Raw genomic sequence first — 20,699 nt, forward strand, 5'->3', positions numbered from 1 at the left:
TGTGCAAGTATATTAGATATTAAATAATAACTCAACAGCGACATGCTTAAAAGTGCAGTTTTCACGTTACACATGCCAATTATAACACTGGACAAAAATATGCGTATATTATCAATAAAACACCACATCCTCGTGCTAATATCAGTGTGTGTGTGTAGCAGTTACTTAGCGGCATATACACATAGCTAATATTAATCGTGGAACCAAGAGGTCGTGAAAATCTTTTTATTATTTATATAAAATATACGTTAAAGCCATTGATACGAAACATCAAAATGTCTCTATTTAACAGTTTATATTCGCTACATGTGAAATCCCTTTCAAAGCTTATCATAGCATCTTGCCATACCACGCTGTGCATTTCTCATTTAGCAAGTGTTAACAAAAATAATAAAATTGTGCTGCACGCTGACATAAAGAAATGCAATGTATGTAATAAAGACAGTAGGAAGAAGCGAGTAACCCATCCCATAATCGACTGTTTTCCGGCTAATAAAGTCAGTTTATTAAAGGAAAAACAACTACTGAGATGTTACACTGCGTGGGTTTTGGTATTTCGTCATTAAGTATGTTGTTTATATTAAAATGTTCACTTAAATATGGGGGTTGCAGCAACGCTTATTTATATGAGCCTTGTTAAGAGAAAACTGGGCATAATGCATGTGCGTTAAGTGTCATCCCAGATCAGCATAGGCTAATCAGGGACGACACTTTCTGCCTACTCTTGACTTTCGGTAAGGAGGGACTTCATTGAAACTAAAAATACCATAAAAGCGGAAAGTGTTGTCCCTGATTAGCCTGTGCGGATTGCACAGGCTTATTCGGGACGAAATTTAACGCACATGCATTAAGCCCAGTTTTCTCAGAAGACGACTAATATGCATTCACCATCATGGATTACGTACAAGTGAAGTACCTTCTGGGGAAAGGCGCGTCCTGTATCTTGCGCTACAAATTTAAAAGTTCGTCGAATCTTCTGACAACCACGCAACCAGAAATAATTAATAAAACGCCCGCCACACGTAATAACATATTATTCTTAACAACCAGCAATGGCGAGCTACAAACTTCACTACTTTGACGTCCGGGGCCGCGCGGAGCTGAGTCGATACCTCTTTCTGGCGGCAGGAAGGGACTTCGAGGACAACCGGATACCGCGAGATGAGTGGCCAAATGTCAAACCAAGTAGGTATCATGAACCGCTCGCAAAAATATATTTAATAAGACATTTTCTCAGACAATTCTAACATTGACGCTAAAACAGGATTTAAGTCTTTAACGAAATAACTGCGTTTTCTAATAAATGAATCATGCACATGCTTGTTAATGACAAAAACTGTGCAGTGTGCACTGTTATGGTTAATCGTTAAACAATTTCAGTTGTTTCAATATGTGATAGAAAATTATTTGAAACACAATCAATCGGATTATGAAACCTTGTGCTTTTATTGATCGCTTAATTATAAACGCATACTTAATGCTATAAATCATTGTTACTGGTAATCCAAACCAGTGTGATATGTGATACAAACCATTGTGATTGCTTATCTAAATATTTGGTGATCCAAACCATTGCAATTGGTGATGTAAGTAATTGCTGACCCAAACCATTGTTATTTGTGATCTAAATAATTGGTGTTCAAAACTATTGTGATTGGTGATCTAAATAATTGCAGACCCAAACCATTGTGATTGGTCATCTAAATAATTGGTGATCAAAACCATTGTGATTGGTGATCTAAATAATAGGTGATCCAAACAACTGTGATAGATAGACAAAATAATTGATGATCAAAGTCATTGTGATTTGTTATCGAAAAAATTGGTGATCCAAATCATTGTGATTGCTGATCTAAATAATTTATGACCCAAGCCATTGGGATTAGTGATCTAAATTATCGGTGATCAAACTCATTATGATTGATGATCGTAAAAATTAGGGATCCAAACCTTTGCAATTGGTGATCTAAGTAATTGGTGACTCTAACCATTGTTATTTGTGATCTAAATAATCGGTGATCAAAACCATTGTGATTGCTAATCTAAATAATTGGTGATCCAAACCATTGTGATTGGTGATCTAAATAATGTGTGATCCAAACCATTGTGATTGGTGATTTAAATAACACGTGATCCAACCAGTGTGATTGGTCATCTAAATTATGTGTGATCGAAACCATTGTGATTGGTGATCTAAATAATATGTGATCCAAACCATTGTGATTGGTGATCTAATTAATGTGTGATCCAAACAATTGTGATTGGTGATCTAAATAATATGTGATCCAAACCATTGTGATCGGTGATCGAAATATTAGTGAACTAAATAACTGTGATTGGTGATCTAATTAATTGATCGATATGTATATACTGGTATATTCCGATGAGCCTTAAGTCCCTTTGTGAAGTCACAACTTCTTTGTTGTAAAGCGAACATGCTTCTTATGCCCTATGAGGCCAGCTAAGGTCCAGATCAGGCTGCGTATCCGTGCAGTCTTGTCAGGGGCAACCCGTCAGTTATAAAGTAAAGCGTGGTTACACAGTCTCATTAGTGAATTGCATACCTTTTAACCAAACTACAAGAACGTCCGTTTAGATTATGATGAAACTATTGAGACACACATTCACTTATGTTGTAAAAACTGTACACGTGTGCATTCCTTATATGTATGAACACGACTCAAGTGTTGACCGCTAAATCGATATGATGTTACGATGTGTATAAGATACGACTGCAAAACCGGATTAAGTTAAATTTTCAGGTTACGATTTTATTTACAATAGCGCAAAGTCATGTTTGCTTGTAAGGCTGGGCACGAGAGAATTATCTCAATTATTCCACCTTAATACGGGATACCAACACAAGAATATAGTTTTATAATGCTTCATGAAACAACAGTGCACGATTTATTTCAAACAATGTTTAGATACGGGCAATCGCTTATTTTCAACATTGTATAGATACGGGCAATCGCTTCATTCGAACAAGGTTTAGATAAGAGCAATCGCTCATAATACCCCCAATACACCGACTCAGTTCGAAGTACGTTCTGAAAAATGTGACTAAACGGGCTTGAACTGTGTGAGAACGGAGTGATCGTAGTAGCAACGTGTTACGAACTGTCTTCGAACTTTGTGGACGGCCTGGAACGGGGTTGAACGGGAGAGGTGTTTCAGAACTTTGAGCTTACTAAAAATGTTCTTCCGATCATCCCGTTCTACAATTAAACGTAGTAACACCGTACTGGAAACGGAATGGACGTACTAAGAACGGATAGGTCGTATTAAGGTCGAGTTAGGAACGTGCCAGAACGTAGTGCGATCGGACCGAAATTACCTGTACGATGCCACACAGATCGAGTCCGTTTCTGGTCCGTCCAATCCGTTCTCAGACAGAACGACCCCGTTCGCACTACGTCTCAAGCACGATCTTTTTTCGTGAAAATAAATAGAAACTAAACGATAAGTTCTTACAACGTTTGCAACACGTTGTACGAGTTCTCAGTACATTCTTAGTACGTTGTACTCGTTTTAAGGAGTTCGCAGTAGGTTCCAAGAACGTTGTACTTGTTAAATGGAGTTGTTACAACATTCAAACCGTAAGTACAATACGTTAAGACAATGTGCATATAAAGAGAGGTCGCTGTCTCAAAATTCATAATTTGTGATATTAAGTTGAAACATGGACAATCTTAGAGAACTTTATTTTGTAAATGTTGGCTTCGTGCAATTTATGCTAGTTGCAGAGCAGCAATATACTGTTTATTGGGCCGAGAAAGAAGGCGTAGACGACACAGAACTTGTTGGGTGAGAGTGATGGCGGAATTATTTCTTAGAGACATTACAAATGTACGTCTGGTCGGCTCAAAGCTTGAAACATAAATGAGAACTGGCAGGAACGAAGTCGATTTTATAATCGCCGTGCAGAAAATGGCTGCAACTACGTCCCAAACGTACTAAGAACGTAATAGGACGGAGTGAGAACTGCCTTTGAACGAGTTACCACTGCACAACGAATAAAGAAGAACTGCGTACGAGCGTAATCGAACTGGCTGAGGACGGGCTCGGTCTGACTGGAAACGGTATACCAACGGGGACAATGGGGAAATTGACCCGATTTGAACTGGATAAAGACGGACTGGCAACGGGATAGGACGTGATAGGAACGAGCTGCACGTAGCGCGAACTTTGTATGAACGTCATTTAGTCATATTGCAGATTTTTTCTGACCAAAACTACACGTTCAAGCAAGTTCACATTCCGTTCTGCATTTCCTCCAAAACGTGGTCGAACTGTCTAAAAACGTGCTTGGTGTATGGGGCCCTCTATATAGTATAGTATGAAAGGGTAATGTGAGTTTGTGTTCACGGAATAGCAAACATAGTCTGGTATTTCACAATAATCAGTCAACCCACTAAGAACACGGGAAGAGGTTACGCATTTTATTTGGCATTTACTATGCCTATGATGAGGATGTACTATTTGTATATGATATTTCATACCAGAGCGTTGTATTTAATTGGACCGTTGAGATAATTACGATAGTATCAAGATGACTTTTATATTGTAATTGATTGCCGTTTTATTTAAATGTGGGGACGTGGAGTCCTATTGCCGTAGTATACTAAGATGATGATAATAAGGATGATGATGACGATGATGATGAAGATGATAATGATAATGATGATGATGATGGTGGTGATCATGATGAAAATGCAGCTGCTGATTATAATGGTGGTGATGGTGATGATGATGATATTAATGATGATAACGAGAATGTGTGACCAGACCCTGGAACTCATTAACGACCTCATTCAGGAAGTCGTCAAATACTTCTTTGAAAAGGACGAGGAGAGAAAGGTATGTGTCACATGTGCGTAGTGTGGTGTACTGTATTTATACGTACCTGTCATATCGGATGAAATACCGTTTGTAAATATCAGGAAACAATGCTCAATGAAACAATAGACAGAATGCATAAAATGCCTCATTTATGTATTTAACTTTGATGGCAGTTAATGGGTAATGTGAGCTCCGAGGTTGAATATTATTTTTATTTTTTTCAACAAACGAATATTTTGTTCTACTATTTCTGTTACACAAATCTATTAATAATAATGTGTTTAATAAATGGCAATATCTAATGAGTTTTAATATTTCAGAAAGAGGTGGGGAAACATTTAGCTGAAGTAGTATATCCCAAATTCTTGGGATACTTCGAAAAACAACTTGATAATAACGGCGGCAAATATTTAGTAGGAAGCGGGGTAGGTGAAAGATATAATTTTTATGGGCCATTCGCTGTGAAAAGGGGTTCAATGCATGTGCGTAAGGTGTCGTCACAGATATAAGCCCGTGTAATCCGCACATGCTTATCATTGGCGACTCGTTCTGCTTATATTTTTCTTTTCGTTTAAAGATAGTCTCTTATCGGGACGACACTGTACGCACTTGTATTAAACACCATCTTCACAGAGCACGGCCTAATAACTTGAAAAGTGTCACTTGTTTGGATAAGAAAACTGCTGAAGTGTAGTAGAATGTTGATATGTTCTTGAAGTCTCGTATTATTTTGGAATTTTCACAAAACATCTCACATATCCATTACACAAGTTGTAAAATAATGGACGACGTATAAACAATAATTTGTGCTGTCTTAATTTAAGGGGTTCCGTATTTTTAAATAGTCGCAGTTAATATTATTTAGTTACACCATTGAAATTAAATTATTTTGTGTAGGTTTATTGCGCTTGTCTTTTGATAATAACTAAAATCAAACAACATGGAATGTATTTAACTAACAAACTGTCAATAAATGCGCCAGTGAAAAAATAGAAACCATATTTAAGCCTTTTAGTAAATTAACCAAATTGAAAAAAATGTTTCAGATTTGCACATTTTAATTGTAGTTATGATAATTGCAAGGAAACAGTGATACTGAACATTTACCATGCTCTAAATTACCCAGTATATCCATCTTTTGACGATTTAAATAGCTGAAAATGATAAATTGTTACACACGATTGAATAATTTGGACAGTTTTGTTGTTATCGTTAAATTTTGTGACATGACCAAGATTGCGTATATAAGGTATAAAATACGCAACATGTTTCATTTGCTTTCTTTATTTTGTCTTTTTTAAATTATATCATTAGTTTATGCTGGATATATTTAGTTCAAATGTTTACATTTAACACTTCTATGCATTAAAATAAAAACTTCAAAGCATCCCAAAATGTGTTAAAGGGTCCATATTTCCATAAATACATAAATGAGACATAGACAGTTAACTTACGCGATAGTTTCGTTCTCCAGTATTTAACAGTTTCCGATTTAACAGTCAAATCTCTGTTAAGGAAACATGAAAACTTATCATAATAAACGGAGCGTTATTATAATTTCAGTTAACCGTAGCAGATTTGGCAGTCTATGCTGTTTTAGACACAGCTATGCAAAATTCGGAAACCTTCTTGGAGAAGCACGAGAAATTGAGGGCTCATCGAGACATGGTAGGCGCCATTCCGAAGATACAGGAATATGTCAGCAATAGAAAAAAGACTGACATCTAGACTTTCATTGCCATAATAACTGAACAAAATAGATATTGTAAACGTATGGTATGGCATTATATGGTATGTACACTTGTTAGTATGTATTATGTTTTCTTGTATAATATGAAATAAACATTGAAGCAAGTTGCCTTTGAATTTCATTAAAATGTTACCGAGATAAAAGTTATGACCTATACGACGTTAAAGCACTGCTCGGGATTTCCATAACACTGATGTATATGTATTAGCAATATAAAATACCTTACGATAATTATAAGAGTTTCGGTGCTGGAACCGCAATAAATGTTTTATATCATCATGATCACGTGCAAGAACGAATATAAAAATCAGAATATAGAAAACATTTCAAGCGAATGAACATATGATTGTATTACAGTTTAATAGAATCATGTTTATGTTGCAAAACAATATCTTCATATTATCCGTATGCATGTCATATGTTCAAGAAATGAAAATGAGTATGGGCAAAACCGGGCCTCATGCATATGCATCGTCCGCACAAACTAATCTTAGGTTACCATTCTCAAAGGCCGAATTTATGTTTAGAAAATACTTCCTTTAAACGAACAAGTCCAAATAACCGGAAAGTGGCTCGACTAATTATACTATTCGGGCCACACAGGCTATTCTGGGACCACACTTTGCGCACGTTCATAAGGCCCGTTCTTTCCAGTAAGCGACTCGATTCTTATTTAATCCATTTATGCCTAGCGTCTAGAAAAAAGGCCTTAGCAAACAGCGTAGACCCAGATGAGACGCCGCATGATATATACTATATACTATACATCCCATTTTGGAAATAAATAGATCCAATTTAGAAGGATGGAAAAGTCCACTAGGCATACATGGGTTAATACGTTGCGTCTGTATCAGGCAGTACCCTTTCACAGACATTATTTCACATCCTTACTCATTTATGTCGAATAGCCGTAAATTTGTTTTCATGGTTTAGAATCGTTTGTATTACACACTATCAATACGGAGATTGGCTTATAAAATGTGTATTACAAGTTGATCCGTTAATCTCAATAAGAAAGAAAGTAAACTATAATATAAAGTAATAGCAGACTTCATATGTACGTTACAAAAACAAAAAATATCATTACTTGTTTTAATCACTTAGACATGTCTTTCATTGACAAACAAAACAAAGCTAAGTTTTATCTGCTACTTCATAGGTTGGGAAAATGCCAATACATGATTAATTTGTGTTTCAACATGCCATTCTTTTATACATAAATATCTCCAATTGCATTAAATAGGCTTTACACTTAGCAAACTTCGTGGTTTAGTCGATTACGCGCTATCTTTTAAGTCAATACCAAACGCAACTCGATGCACTTTCAACTTTGTATAACTATTGTTAATGAGGAAATCATTGTATTTTATTTTAATTTTATTTCCGGAGTTCCATGGCTTTCAAACATGAAGTACAAAATTACAAGCTGTTCAGAATGTCCAAGGTTCAATCTTTGTACTAACCTTGCTAAATAGGCTCAAAAAGGCTGTGAAATAGGCTACATAGGATGTATGTTTAAACATATCCACTACAATTTTGTAATAGGCTAAAAAGCCTTTAAATAGGCTCAATAGGATGTATGTTTGAATCTATGAACTCAACGTGATGAATAGGCTGAAAAGGCTGTTAATTTGGCTAAATAGGATTTATGTTTCACCTATGTACTACGAGAGATAAATAAGCTGAAATGGCTGTTAAGCAGGCTAAATGGGATGCATGTTTGAATCTATTTACTTAACTTACTAAATAGGCTTAAAATCGATTAATATATAGGCTACGTATGTTGTATGAGTGAGCCTATGTAGAAAACGTGCTAAATAGTATAAAAAGCTTGAAAAGGCCGTTAAATATACTTAATAGGATGCATGCATTTACCATTGTACTTTACTTACTAAATAGGCTAAACGGTTTGAAAAGGCTCTTAAATAGGCTAAAAAGGCAAAATAGGATGTATGTTTTTACATATGTACTAAACTTGCTAAATAGGCTTAATAGGCTGAAAAGGCTGTTAAGTAGGCTAAATAGGATGCATATTTTAACCTATGTACTTAACTTGCTAAATAGGCTAATTAGGCTGTTAAATAGGCTAAATAGGCTAAATATGATGAACGTGTCTACGTATGTACTAAACTTGCAAATAGGCTAAAAAGGCTGTCAAATAGGCTAAATAGGATGCATGTTTGAACATATGTACTAAACTTGCTAAATAGGCTGTTAAATAGGCTAAATAGGATGTATGTTTTTCCGTATGTACTGAACTTACTAAATAGGCTACTAAATATGCTAAATATGATGCATGCTTGAACCTTTGTACTAAACTTACTAAATGGGCTGTTAAATTGGCTAAATAGGATGTATGTGTCTCCGTATGTACTGAACTTGATAAATAGGCGGTTAAATATGCTAAATAGGATGTATGTTTGGAATAATGTACTAAACGTAATAAGTATACTGAAAAAGCTTTTAAATAGGCTTAATAGGCTTAATGGGATATATGTTTGAATCAGTTTACTGAACTTGCTAAATATGCTTAAAATTGATAAATATATAAGCTACTTAGGTTGCTTGAGCGTACCTTTATACTAAACTTGCTAAATAGTCTAAAAAGCTTGAAAAGGTCCTTTCATATGCTTGATAGGATGCATGCTTTAACCTTTGTACTTATCGTGCTAAATAGGCTAAAACGCTTAAAAAGACTCTTAAATAGGCTAAAAAGGCAAAATAGGATGTATGTTTGAAGCTATTTACTAAACTTGCTAAATAGGCTTAATAGGCTGACAAGACTGTTAAATAGGCTACCTAGGCTCTTTAGGATGTATGTTTTAACCTATGTACTAGATTTGCTAAATAGGCTATTAAATAGGCTCAATAGGATGTATATGTCTACGTTTGAACTAAACTTGCTAAATAGGCTAAATAGGTTGTTAAATAGGCTTATTAGAATGTATGTGTCTACGTATGTATCAAACTTGCTAAATAGGTTGAATAGACTGTTAAATAGGCTAAGTAGGATGTGTAATTTAACCTTTGTACTAAACTTGCTTAATAGGCTTAAACGGTTAAATAAGATGTATGTGTCTACGTATGTACTTAACTTGCTAAAGAGGTTAAATAGGCTGTTAAATAGGCTCAATATGCCGACAAAGAGGATCGCGACGCACATCATGTACGCAACCACGTTACCGAATGCTTTGTAGATCGTGCTGAACAAAAGCTGTAAGGAGCAGAAAGATAATCATCATCATCATCATCATCATCATCATCATCATCATCATCATCATCATCATCATCATCATCATCATCATCATCATCATCATCATCATCATCATCATCCAACACCATCAGCCGCATCATCATGATCTCCATTAATGTCATTTTAAGCATTATTACTATTACAAACGGTTATTTCGCATTTTAATACATCATTAACGTTTCCAACACAAAAAATATCACATGACATACGTGGAACTTGTTATGGAATTTGAAGAACCGGAGGAGTGTGAACCAGGTCACACCGATTCCCAGCACGACAGTGTTAGAGTCCAAAGTCGATAACTCAAAGGTGTGGTTCTGTAAGGTAATACTTTTATCAAATCTTATGGTGTGCACATGTGTGAAAGTGTTTAGCTGTCCATGATTTTTAAATAAATAATGGTACCAGCCTTCAAGGGATTTGTTTCAAGTCGGGTGGCTTATTGAAAAATAAAAGTAAGTTTTGAATAAGAAACTAAATACAATTACGGCTTTCTCTTTGATAATGTTAAAATAAAAGGGCGATGGATAAAAAAACGCTTTGTGTTCTAATTTGCAATTGATTGTACACGTGTCATTTACAAACGTGCAAAACTGTAAATACATAGTTATACCGGGCTACGTATAGAACAGACAATGTGATAAAGCTTACCTCAATGTCGACTAACGCGGCGGAACCACTTATATTCATGACATCGGCCACCAGAATGAAGATCTCCCAGATCTTTAGAAAACGGAAATACTCAGAGCGGGGTAAGTCGGTCTCGTCCTTGTTGACTGGCATGAACAGCATCTTGAAGTAGCGGACCATGTAAGACTTTGTTTGCTAGAGTTTGAAATACACACATCAATACAGGTGTTCTTGTTAGCGTCGTTAGTTTGTACAATTATAGGTTTGAATCTAAAACTTGTTTAAACATCTGCAGAAGAAATCGTGTTTTATTTACTTCACATAAGCACACTTTGGCTTCTATGAATTTGAATGCTTAAAAAGCATATGTTGTTAAATTAGGGCAAACCAGATTTCGCGAACAAATGTATAAAGAATTCACAAAAGAAAATTTAATTTGACTGATTAACTCACAAAGAAAGCCACAACTCCCCAGGTGATGTTATAGCTAGCCGCCAAGAGGGAAAGGACGCTAAAGAATATGACAGCGGCGGCGGTCGACTGGGAAGTGGTTTCAAGGACTGGCTCTGAAATAAAAACCGGAACGCTAAAAGCCAAGTTTAAATCAGTTAAAGTAACCTGTTCATGTTTTTGCAAATTGACACAATCGACCAAAATGTTTCAGATTCGCAAATTTTTGTTGTAGTTATGGTATTTGTGAGAAAACAGTACTACTAAGCATTTACCATGCTCTAAAATATCCATTATATGCATCTTTTGACGACTTAAAAACCTAAAAATTATAAAGCGTTGCAACACGAAACGATTGGATGATGTATAGAGTTCTGTTGTTGTCGTTATATTTTGTTGCACTACGAGGCTTTCTTATATAAAGTATAAAATAAAATACATCACTCTCTGTATGAGCACAGATGGCTAAGTTGTCTAAGCGTTTTACGTTTACTTCAGGGGTCAGTGGTTCGAGCCCAGTTGAGGGTTACTTTCTTTTTTCTTTCTTTAATTGTATTCTTTTTTTTTACTGCAGTCTTTTAGATACAACGTTTAACTTTATCAATAAAAAGCATTCACTGACAAACTTCAATGCATGCCAAAATCTGTGAAAAGGTCCTCTAATTATACTTAAGGATACTTTGTCTCCGTGTACTGTTCCACTTTTAAATAATAAATTACTACAGGTAGTTGTGTCTCATTTGGCCGTGTAATGCTTCGCTGCAGTGCTGTATGTGCATCCATTTCAATGTATTTATTCCATCAATATAACCACATTTTGACAATAGGAGGTATTAATTGTAGCGAAATAAACTCAGTGGCTAGTTAATAAATCATGCTTAAACATGGCTTTGAAATGTTAAATGGAGTTACCGTATAATCACATAATAAATGCTTTTAAGACTTGAATACCAGGCTATAATCCCAAAGAGTTTCCGACAACTCTTGCTTAAATGAATAGGGGTTTCAACTTAAATAGAAAAGTCTTTTTGATCGCCATTATTTTGATAGAACGCATGTGATTTTGTTATGATGCCATAAGAAAGACAATCTTTGCAGAAACAATGTAGAACGTACAACGTATATTAATGAAACGTTAGTTCTTCTCTCAACATGTTTTGTCTTCCTACTAATATAGATTATCATATAAAGACAGACACAGATTTCAGATATAAGTTTTCACACTCAGACATGCACAGAGCTAAATTTGAAAATATGTTTTGTTTTCGATTACTTGAAATGCCGCTATGCAAGTCGAAAACGATTGACGCAAAAGTGAAGCATTTCTTTCTCGGAATTGTACAATATTGGCAAGTTTGTGCCCTAACTACAGTTCTGCAATGCCATAACATCAAGGGAATGAACTACGGAGTAAAAATCAGATTCATACAATAGAGCTTTCGGAGACATGACAAAACTTCATGTGATATATGCAACGAACATATTGAAACAATAGAACACCTTTTCTGGAAGTGTTAACATATTCAAACTTTATGGAACCAATTTACAACATTTCTAGAGAAACAACAATTACAAGTAAAACTGTCTCTCTTAAATATCAGTTTCGGTGTAAATACTTTTAAAATACTAGAACTAAATAACACTGTGAACTAATACCATACTTCATACCTAAATAACTAATATAATAATAACTACATTATTATAAATATTTCATATTCAGCATGAAATACAAAAAACAAACGCCTACTTTGAACTGTTTTATAAATTATTTAAAACTAAAGATCCAAATTGAAAAAGAAATAACCCTCAACAACGATACGCCTCATATTTTTTAACAAAAATGGAAACACATTAAACTTCACAATCTAGTCCAGTTGTTTATCTGCCCCACTTTTTGCATATCATCTATAGTTTTAATTATTATATATTAAAAAAAACATCTATCAAAAGGGCAAAAACTATCTAAATACTAGTAAATCTTGTTTAATATGTTTTGACATTAGTTTTTGCTGCATGATATCACTTTGTTCTTGCTTATGCACATGTTTACATTAAATGTTTTATATTGAATAAAAATAAAGAGAAACAAGTTTTCACACTTAGACATGAACAGCGCTAAATTTGAAAATATTTTTTGCTTTCAATGACTTGAAAAGCCACCATGCAAGTCAAAAACGATTGACGCAAACGTGGAACATTTTTTTCTCGGAATTATAAAATATTGGCTAGTTTGTGCCCTAACTACAGTTCTGCAATGCCATAACATTAAAGGTATGAACTAAGGAGTAAAGATCAGATTCATACCATTGAGCTCTCGGACAGATGACAAAACTTAATCAACGTTACATTACATCAATTACCTGGTAATGAGTAGTCCATTTCTGAACACCGTATTCTGGTCGTCAGCGTTTCCAGCTCCACGTTCACTTGTCCGTTGTTGTCTTGATCAGTGAACATAACCTGTGGAAAATCAGCACGATAACACTAATGCTTGAATTGGCATGATTATTGTATATCGCAAATGGTGTTTTATTGAGGTATTTTCAATAGTTTGACGAATTAAGTAACTCACCTTTCCCTTAATTCTGAGACATTGAGCTTTACTGACAGCTTCCAGAACGCGGACCGAGTGTATTTGGAAATCAATATAAGCTGCAAGAAATCTAAAAAATAACATTAAAATATGCACAATTTAAGTGTGTTTTTATAGACAAAAATCAAACACAGCCATGCATCACTTTAGCACATCGAAGAATCCGCCTAATTTATCGTCTCAAAAGAATAGACAGCCCCACTGGGTACTTATTTACACAGGTGAAAGTTTTTTTTAATCCGACTTATGGAAAGGTATAAATTTCAGATGCAATAAATTCCACCCATATCTATAAAATAAGGCCGTGCATTAACCGAAAATCGTTCTGTAGATACACCCGCCAAGCAAGCCAAAGAAATTTGATAAACATCGAACAAGGCCCACTCTCGATCTGCCCACCCCTATATGTCTATAAATTGTGCATTGAGTAAAAGTGCAACCCTATAGAGGTTTGTTAAAAGCCGGCAAATAGAAGCAGAAGAGAAATAATACATCGGTTGGTTATCGGATGGAAAAGTATCAAAAGATGCAACCACGTCATTTTATGTTTTCTTATGAACTTGTGATTTGGAGCAGATAATTTAATATTAATTGAAAAGTAAACGGCACAAGGGTTATTCATGTAAAATACGTTAATACGTATTGCTGGTGCGGTAGTCGAGTGGTAACACTCTGGTCTACCATTCCAGAGGTCCTCGGTTCAATTCCTGGCCGAGGAGGTGGAAATTTAAGAAAAGCTCCAAGTGTTTCCCACCCAACGAGAGATGCACTGGTATGAAACACGGGTAATTCTCGCGTGTATCGGTGCTATTCACAAAGCACGTAAAAAAACCAAGGGATCTATTCGCAAAGAGCAAGGGTATCGCACCAGTGTTCCTTGTATCTAACTACTGTCTCTTCTGCATGCTGTCTCTTCAGCAAAACCAAAGGACCCCATTGGAAATAAGTGCTTGCACTTTCATGGGTTATCCTTGACTGTTAAGTCAAAATAAATAAAAAATAAATAAACAAAGGTATTTTAAATGTCCTATGTGTGCCTGGTAAAACAAAAATTACAACCTTTCTAAACAAATCTAACTAGTTTGCTTGCCACCAATGCAAACGATGATTTGATTGTTGGCTTTAATCACGCGTAAAAGTTTCGTCGCATTATAGGTCTTCAATTCAACAATTCGGAGTTTTCTGGTTATTCTCACTTGTTGGTTACGCTTTATAGGTAACTGTTGCTAGTAGAACCAGGATTAACATTTTATCTGAGTAAAAAAGACACATTATATATATACAGTAAATGACTTCCTCTGCTTCCGACTAGATCTCGAAAAGAAAGAATTTAATTTTTCATGCAATATGGCTATACTACCAGCATTTACCGACTTGAGTATGCAACACAAATGGATGTTCTGGATAAAAAGGCCATACAAACAGAAATCCACGGCTGTTTACCACAATTAGAATATATTACAGGTAGGTCTACTTAAAATAGCATCGATTTTTCAAAAACGCTTAACGATTTGATTAGTTTAGTAATATATCACCAATCTGTTATGAGTAAACGTTAATTTATTTAACCTCGTGTAATACTTAACATGTTCTGTGGGTCTCAGTCCTCCCACTAAGTTGTCGAAACTGTTTTTCTGGAACTTGCAAGACCGTGAAATCAATGTTTACATAGCATAGCTGCATGTTTACATAGCACAGTTGCAAGGTTTCCATAGCACAGTTGCATGTTTACATAGCACAGTTGCAATGTTTACATAGCACAGTTGCATGGTTGCATAGCACAGATGCAAGGCTTACATAGCACAGTTGCATGTTTACATAGCACAGTTACAAGGTTTGCATATCACAACTAGTTTAAATCTATTTATTGTAGCTCAATTGCATCGAAAGCCTAAAGCCTCAACGCTCTCGAGTCCGTTTGCTGGGCATAGAACCAGTACTTGGTGTCTTTTGGAGAGATCTAAAGAACGCTCCCACGCACGGTGGGGATCAAACACAGCACAGTTGCATGTTTACATAACACAGTTGAAGGGTTTACATAGCACAGTTGCGAGGTTTACACAGTACTGTTAAGTTGTTTACTGAAATCTCATTTCGGTCTTTTTGTTGCTAATATTGTGTGCATCAAAACACTTTATTATAAATGGCTGTTGCTGCTTCAGACATAAGTGTTAAACTACAACGAACATACATGAACACACAATTTAATGCTTCCAATTATTGATATATAAATATTATTTGCCATGATACACTAGCTTTACTTAAGTGCTTACCTCTGTATAGCTTCTGCTATGTTTAATTGATTTAACTCCTTCAAGACGTATATATGTTTTGTCGCCTGTCTGTTGATCCACTGTCTCACTCAAACTTGCATTTACATCAACCACCTGCTCTGCATACGAAGATTGGACATTACATAAACATGTGTATCATTAAAAATGATGTACTGCGTTACAAGTTACCTATGTATGTATACGCGTATCCACAAAAAGCATCTTTTTATAACGCAAAACACACATCTCGCGGTCTGTTTTAAGGAAATATAACCTTTTATGGCGATTCCGGAGTTGACCTCAGTATCTGAAAGTCCCGGGAACCCAAAGTACTTTATTTTTAGTTCCAGTTTGTCCGTCGGCAGTCGCTCGTAAAACCCAATGGAGTCTTTCTCGGCGTTGTAATACTATAAAATTGGGTGCTAACTTTGAAAGCGTGTCAATCAGGTTTAAAATGTGAATAGTCAATGTTGATAAATATATTTAAATAAGCAATGTCTCTTAAACATCGACGAAAATAATTATGTATACTTGAAAGACACATACTATTTAAAAACCTTTATGATCAAGACAAAAACACGCTACAAATATGCATACACATTACAATACCCTTTGAACAGCAAATGTAACGCCCGCGACTAAATCATCGACTGTGTACACAGCAAAGTCCCCGTGGGCCGGAGGGTAGGGAAGCGTCTCCCAAGCTGTGATATCGGCAACATAACTTTACGACATGAGTGAGTAATAGACATTTTCAGATCAGACAAAGAGGAAACTAAATCAACACAGATGAAACTACAGCAAACAACACAGCCAATTATAGCAAAGGTAAATAAACATGGTGATCGTATCATATAAGAGTCAAATACGCTATCTGTTTTCGGTTCAAGTTATTACCACACATGCATTTAAGAATTGAATAGCATGTTTCTGCATTTCATCGATGTATGAACTGTCGGGACAATTACGCATAATTTGCATAAATGCCGACGGCGTTTATGCATAAATTAGGTGTATTTTTCCCGACATTTCATACACCGATGAAATGCAGAAAAATGCTATTCAATTCTTATAATTACAACACAAAATGATCTTAAAGCTGAAATTCTGTCGTGGTAAGGGTCATAAAAGTCCTTTTTAATCTAGCGTATGAATCTATTTTCAGTTTCGGTTTCATCGCCGTCAAATGGGTATATCGTTGAAGTTCGCGCAATAAATATAACGTCATTTCACTATTGACCAATAAGAAACAACGCCATCAAGTTTCGCGCAAAACATAACATCATATTGGCAACTTGTTAATGACCAGAAAGTAGCGCCATGAATATTCATGTTTAAATTTGCATACGATCGGAAAATGAAAAACCGGTCACGTGAACAAATTATCCAATCCATATAAATGTGACAGAAGTTGTAATTATTAAACCATGAACATTAAACATCGTAGAAGAATATTCATTTAACGGTTAAACGATATACGTCTACCTATTATTGTTACATGTAACATGGAAAACGTAAACTTAGTTCGAACTTGCGTCCCATCCTTTGAGAAAATGGTTCCGCAGAGCCAGATGTCCGCGGTTGACCACGTTGGAAAAGTTGGCACGGTCGTTCCCGAAATTGAACATCTGCCAAGAAACAGAAAATACAACTAAATGTTGTTTAAGACAAATCTTAATCACGCGTCTAGATATATAGATTTTATGAATTTTTTCATCGGTGTGAATGATTGAAAAATAAAACACATTGGAATTGTTCCCATAATAAGTTTTTATCAAAAAGCATATACATTTATTTCAAAGTGATATAATTATAAAGCAGACTAATTCATCTATATTATATATTTAAGCTTAAACATTAATTAAAGTCGTGGTACTTTCACATGCTAACGCAATAAAGTATTAGATTTTAGGAAGTGAAAAAAAAACAAGTTTATTTATCAGAACGTTCTAACAGCCGATCAGTAAACAACACAATTTATAAAAATCAAGAAAGATATGTTAGATTTATAATTATGTCTGTCACAGTCGATGTCCCCCCCCCCGAAAAAAACAACAACAACACACAAAAAAAAACATCTTGAAGAGGGGACGCGAACAACATTGCTGAAGGAATCTGATAATGTAAAGAGAACCGATAACAGTTTTATATGGATTAGCCTTAGGTCAGTTACACGCGCAATCAAGTTATGTGAAAGTGTTTTAGGTTAACACACGTTATGATCTATTTATACATATCATACGAGACATAGGATTTCTTATCAAAATGCAAATTTAACGCAAAAGTTTTAAACTTCGTCAATGAATACGTGTCTTTAAAAAAGGGCATGCGTTATGTCATTGTCATACTTTTAAACCAAAACCGATACATCAACAAAAGGACGAAAATGTATTATATGTTCACCACCATTTCAAAAACAAAAATCAAATCTAACTACACTTGCAAATAGGTCTGGAGTAAGCATTGTGCGGCGGAACGCGACAACAGTGTAAAAATCAAATACGTTCAAACTGGTAACAATAAAACAAAAACACACGAATATTCGACCGATCTAAATTATGAAATTTTTATCATCGTAATATTTAGACACTTTATAGTTCCTAAAATAACATATCAAGTGTAATTGTTAGTGTATACACATTTGTTATTCGCTGATGTTTTGAAAAACGATGCTTCTGAATGAAATATACGATTGTGTTTTTTATACAGGACTATACAAAGTTATACATGTAGTATTAATTTTGGGTTTCGAATACATTTGTTTTTATACCCCTAGCTCAGATAAATTTCAATACGAAGAATATTTTCTTCATTCATTTTCAATTCGATAATTTGCTATCAAAGAATACATAATAACTAACGTATCCTGTTTCCCGTTTTGGTAACTACATGTTTTTATATGCGAGCAGGAGCAGTATGTACAATATACCATACAATGTTTGGAAGACACGTGTTTAAACAAAACATATTACAGAAATATTAACAAATAGTACAATTATTGAAAGACCAATTACTGCAATATATTTTCTTTAATTTAAGCCTTGGAAGCGATCATTTTAAGGGATTCTGGGACACCAACCTGCGATGTTATCAGCCCGACCTTCATCAAGTGCATAAGGAAAAAGAACAGAGGAAGCAATTGAAAGTAACACGTGCCGGTCTTGAACTTGAATGCCTCATAGAAGTACCACTTCAGTCGTCTGCGCAGACGCGTGGTCGGTTTCCGGTATTCTATGTCGTCAGAGTTATCTGGAAGTAATTGAGCGTATGAGAAACATATAATTAAACTTATGTGTTATTTGATTCTAAATTCAACATGATCCCTATAATAAGTACCTTACTCAAGAAGGACTCAGTTTGAAGTTACTAATGGGCATCTAGCATATAAACTTTGCAGCTGTATGTACACAGTTTGTATTGAATGTCTAGACATTTCAGTTTCATAAACATGTGGATAACTTAACTCGTGTAAAGCATCTAAACACTTAATGTGCATAAATTCACGGAGTACTAAACCCACATTTGTCATCTAGACATCGCAGTTGTCTTCACTCATTGTGTATATATTCGCATTTCGCATCTAAACATGACAGTTGAATACGCCTACGTAAATACATAGAGTACTTAATTCGTATTAAACATCTAAAAATTGCAGCTACATTGAAACATGGAGTCTTTAATTCATATATATAATCAGAAATCGCACGTGCATGGTTATTTAAGAACCGTTACGTGTTTCATCCTGAACATTTTATTATGAACACTTATCATTATCAAATTGTTTTAAGTTATATATACCGACTATAAAGAAATTCGACAATTTTACACAACCAGAAAGACACTATGTAATTCGTATAACGCATCTGAAATTGCTGTATCATTGACATATCAAGTTTTCTATTTTCATAAAGCATGTAAATATTGCAGTTGCATAAACTCAAAGCTTCGTTTTATTTGGGAGTTATGTACGGGAAAAAACATATTAAGCTCTTTACCATACCTTTGTTATCGTTTGTGCCGTTAATTGGATAACTTGCATCGTTGATGCGAATCTCTACACCAGCAATGTTGGCTTCCATTCCGTACCCTGTACTCTAAACGGTGTATTTCTTGTGGCCTTAAATCTACGAATCCGTTCTAGCAAGCAGATGCTGTGCGTTGTGAAACTTTTAATTAAAAGTAATCCGATTGACGATTCAAGTATGTGACCTTATATCCAATGTGAGGCATTTTTCCTGCGGTAATTATGTTTATCTGGTATCTTCACTTTTTGCGTTCACCATAAGCCTGTGAAAACAGTTTATATGTACTTTTAATATATTTTTGGCTTGTATTTACATTGACATAATTTTCATCCTTTCAAAGTTCACCTTGTTGGATTATGGCGTGGTAATTAACTCTGCGACGTACTATCATACCTGTCATGTTATAACGGTGTGCTTTAATTGAAAAAGTTCAGATTTAATGCTAATTTTCAAACTTTGAAACACTCTTTCGGGAATGAACTGTCGCCTGTAAATACGTATATTAAGTACATAACTGACACCGATTTTGAAATAATTGAAACAATATTAATCCACTGATAACTTTTCGTCACTAACACTAATCATCAAATATCTACTCCAACAATATCCTTTTTCAACACTTCAATATCAAGAATATCCGTAAGATGTGTCTGTGTGTGTGAGTGAACCATCGTACCACGCCTGATTAGATATACATGCAAACGCTGTGTCCTCGTTAGGAAGTAATATGGAGGGGCACTTACGCGTATTGTCGTCAGCTTTTAAAGGGAGGGAGATTATACGATTTGTATATATATATTGATAAAAGTATGCTACAACAACACAAAATAGGCAAGACAAAATATACATTGAAGACGAATTTCATAAAATGCAGCAAAGACAA

General features: G+C 35.1%; 4 protein-coding genes across 4 annotated transcripts in view; 1 reads left to right on the forward strand and 3 right to left on the reverse strand.

The window, feature by feature from the left end:
• LOC127859558 (uncharacterized) overlaps positions 1-20,699 on the reverse strand; it is a gene marked incomplete in the record, with an annotated part of 282,340 nt that overhangs the window by 205,297 nt on the left and 56,344 nt on the right.
• LOC127864226 (glutathione S-transferase 1-like) lies at positions 1,051-6,697 on the forward strand. Its single transcript, XM_052403917.1, has 4 exons — positions 1,051-1,232; positions 4,621-4,860; positions 5,163-5,267; positions 6,406-6,697. The coding sequence occupies exons 1-4, from the start codon at positions 1,053-1,055 to the stop codon at positions 6,568-6,570; spliced, it is 690 nt and encodes a 229-aa protein (XP_052259877.1). The 5' UTR covers positions 1,051-1,052; the 3' UTR covers positions 6,571-6,697.
• LOC127864232 (uncharacterized) lies at positions 9,726-16,543 on the reverse strand. The gene is made up of 6 exons (XM_052403928.1): positions 16,450-16,543; positions 13,498-13,577; positions 13,286-13,385; positions 10,929-11,041; positions 10,497-10,670; positions 9,726-10,162 (listed from the first exon to the last, which is right to left on the reverse strand). Exons 1-6 carry the CDS (start codon positions 16,541-16,543, stop codon positions 10,007-10,009), a joined length of 717 nt encoding a protein of 238 aa, XP_052259888.1. The 3' UTR covers positions 9,726-10,006.
• LOC127859854 (uncharacterized) lies at positions 16,856-20,573 on the reverse strand. The gene is made up of 3 exons (XM_052397424.1): positions 19,792-20,573; positions 18,871-19,040; positions 16,856-17,419 (listed from the first exon to the last, which is right to left on the reverse strand). The coding sequence occupies exons 1-3, from the start codon at positions 19,868-19,870 to the stop codon at positions 17,312-17,314; spliced, it is 357 nt and encodes a 118-aa protein (XP_052253384.1). The 5' UTR covers positions 19,871-20,573; the 3' UTR covers positions 16,856-17,311.

Source organism: Dreissena polymorpha, chromosome 1 (assembly GCF_020536995.1).
Source record: "Dreissena polymorpha isolate Duluth1 chromosome 1, UMN_Dpol_1.0, whole genome shotgun sequence".
NCBI lineage: Eukaryota > Metazoa > Mollusca > Bivalvia > Myida > Dreissenidae > Dreissena > Dreissena polymorpha.

What these genes read in the sequence shown, in the direction of transcription:
- LOC127859854 (XM_052397424.1), bottom strand. Translation starts at nt 19,870, where the DNA reads ATGGAAGCCAACATTGCTGGTGTAGAGATTCGCATCAACGATGCAAGT. An exon ending in CGGCACAAACGATAACAAAG is followed by an intron (nt 19,041 to 19,791) that starts GTATGGTAAAGA and finishes AATTACTTCCAG; the next exon opens with ATAACTCTGACGACATAGAA. An exon ending in TCGGGCTGATAACATCGCAG is followed by an intron (nt 17,420 to 18,870) that starts GTTGGTGTCCCA and finishes GTTTCTTGGCAG; the next exon opens with ATGTTCAATTTCGGGAACGA.
- LOC127864232 (XM_052403928.1), bottom strand. Translation starts at nt 16,543, where the DNA reads ATGTCTATTACTCACTCATGTCGTAAAGTTATGTTGCCGATATCACAG. An exon ending in GCCCACGGGGACTTTGCTGT is followed by an intron (nt 13,578 to 16,449) that starts GTACACAGTCGA and finishes GATTTCTTGCAG; the next exon opens with CTTATATTGATTTCCAAATA. An exon ending in AATGGACTACTCATTACCAG is followed by an intron (nt 11,042 to 13,285) that starts GTAATTGATGTA and finishes TTTTTATTTCAG; the next exon opens with AGCCAGTCCTTGAAACCACT.
- LOC127864226 (XM_052403917.1), top strand. Translation starts at nt 1,053, where the DNA reads ATGGCGAGCTACAAACTTCACTACTTTGACGTCCGGGGCCGCGCGGAG. An exon ending in TATATTTAATAAGACATTTT is followed by an intron (nt 1,233 to 4,620) that starts CTCAGACAATTC and finishes CTATTGCCGTAG; the next exon opens with TATACTAAGATGATGATAAT. An exon ending in AATATTTAGTAGGAAGCGGG is followed by an intron (nt 5,268 to 6,405) that starts GTAGGTGAAAGA and finishes TTATAATTTCAG; the next exon opens with TTAACCGTAGCAGATTTGGC.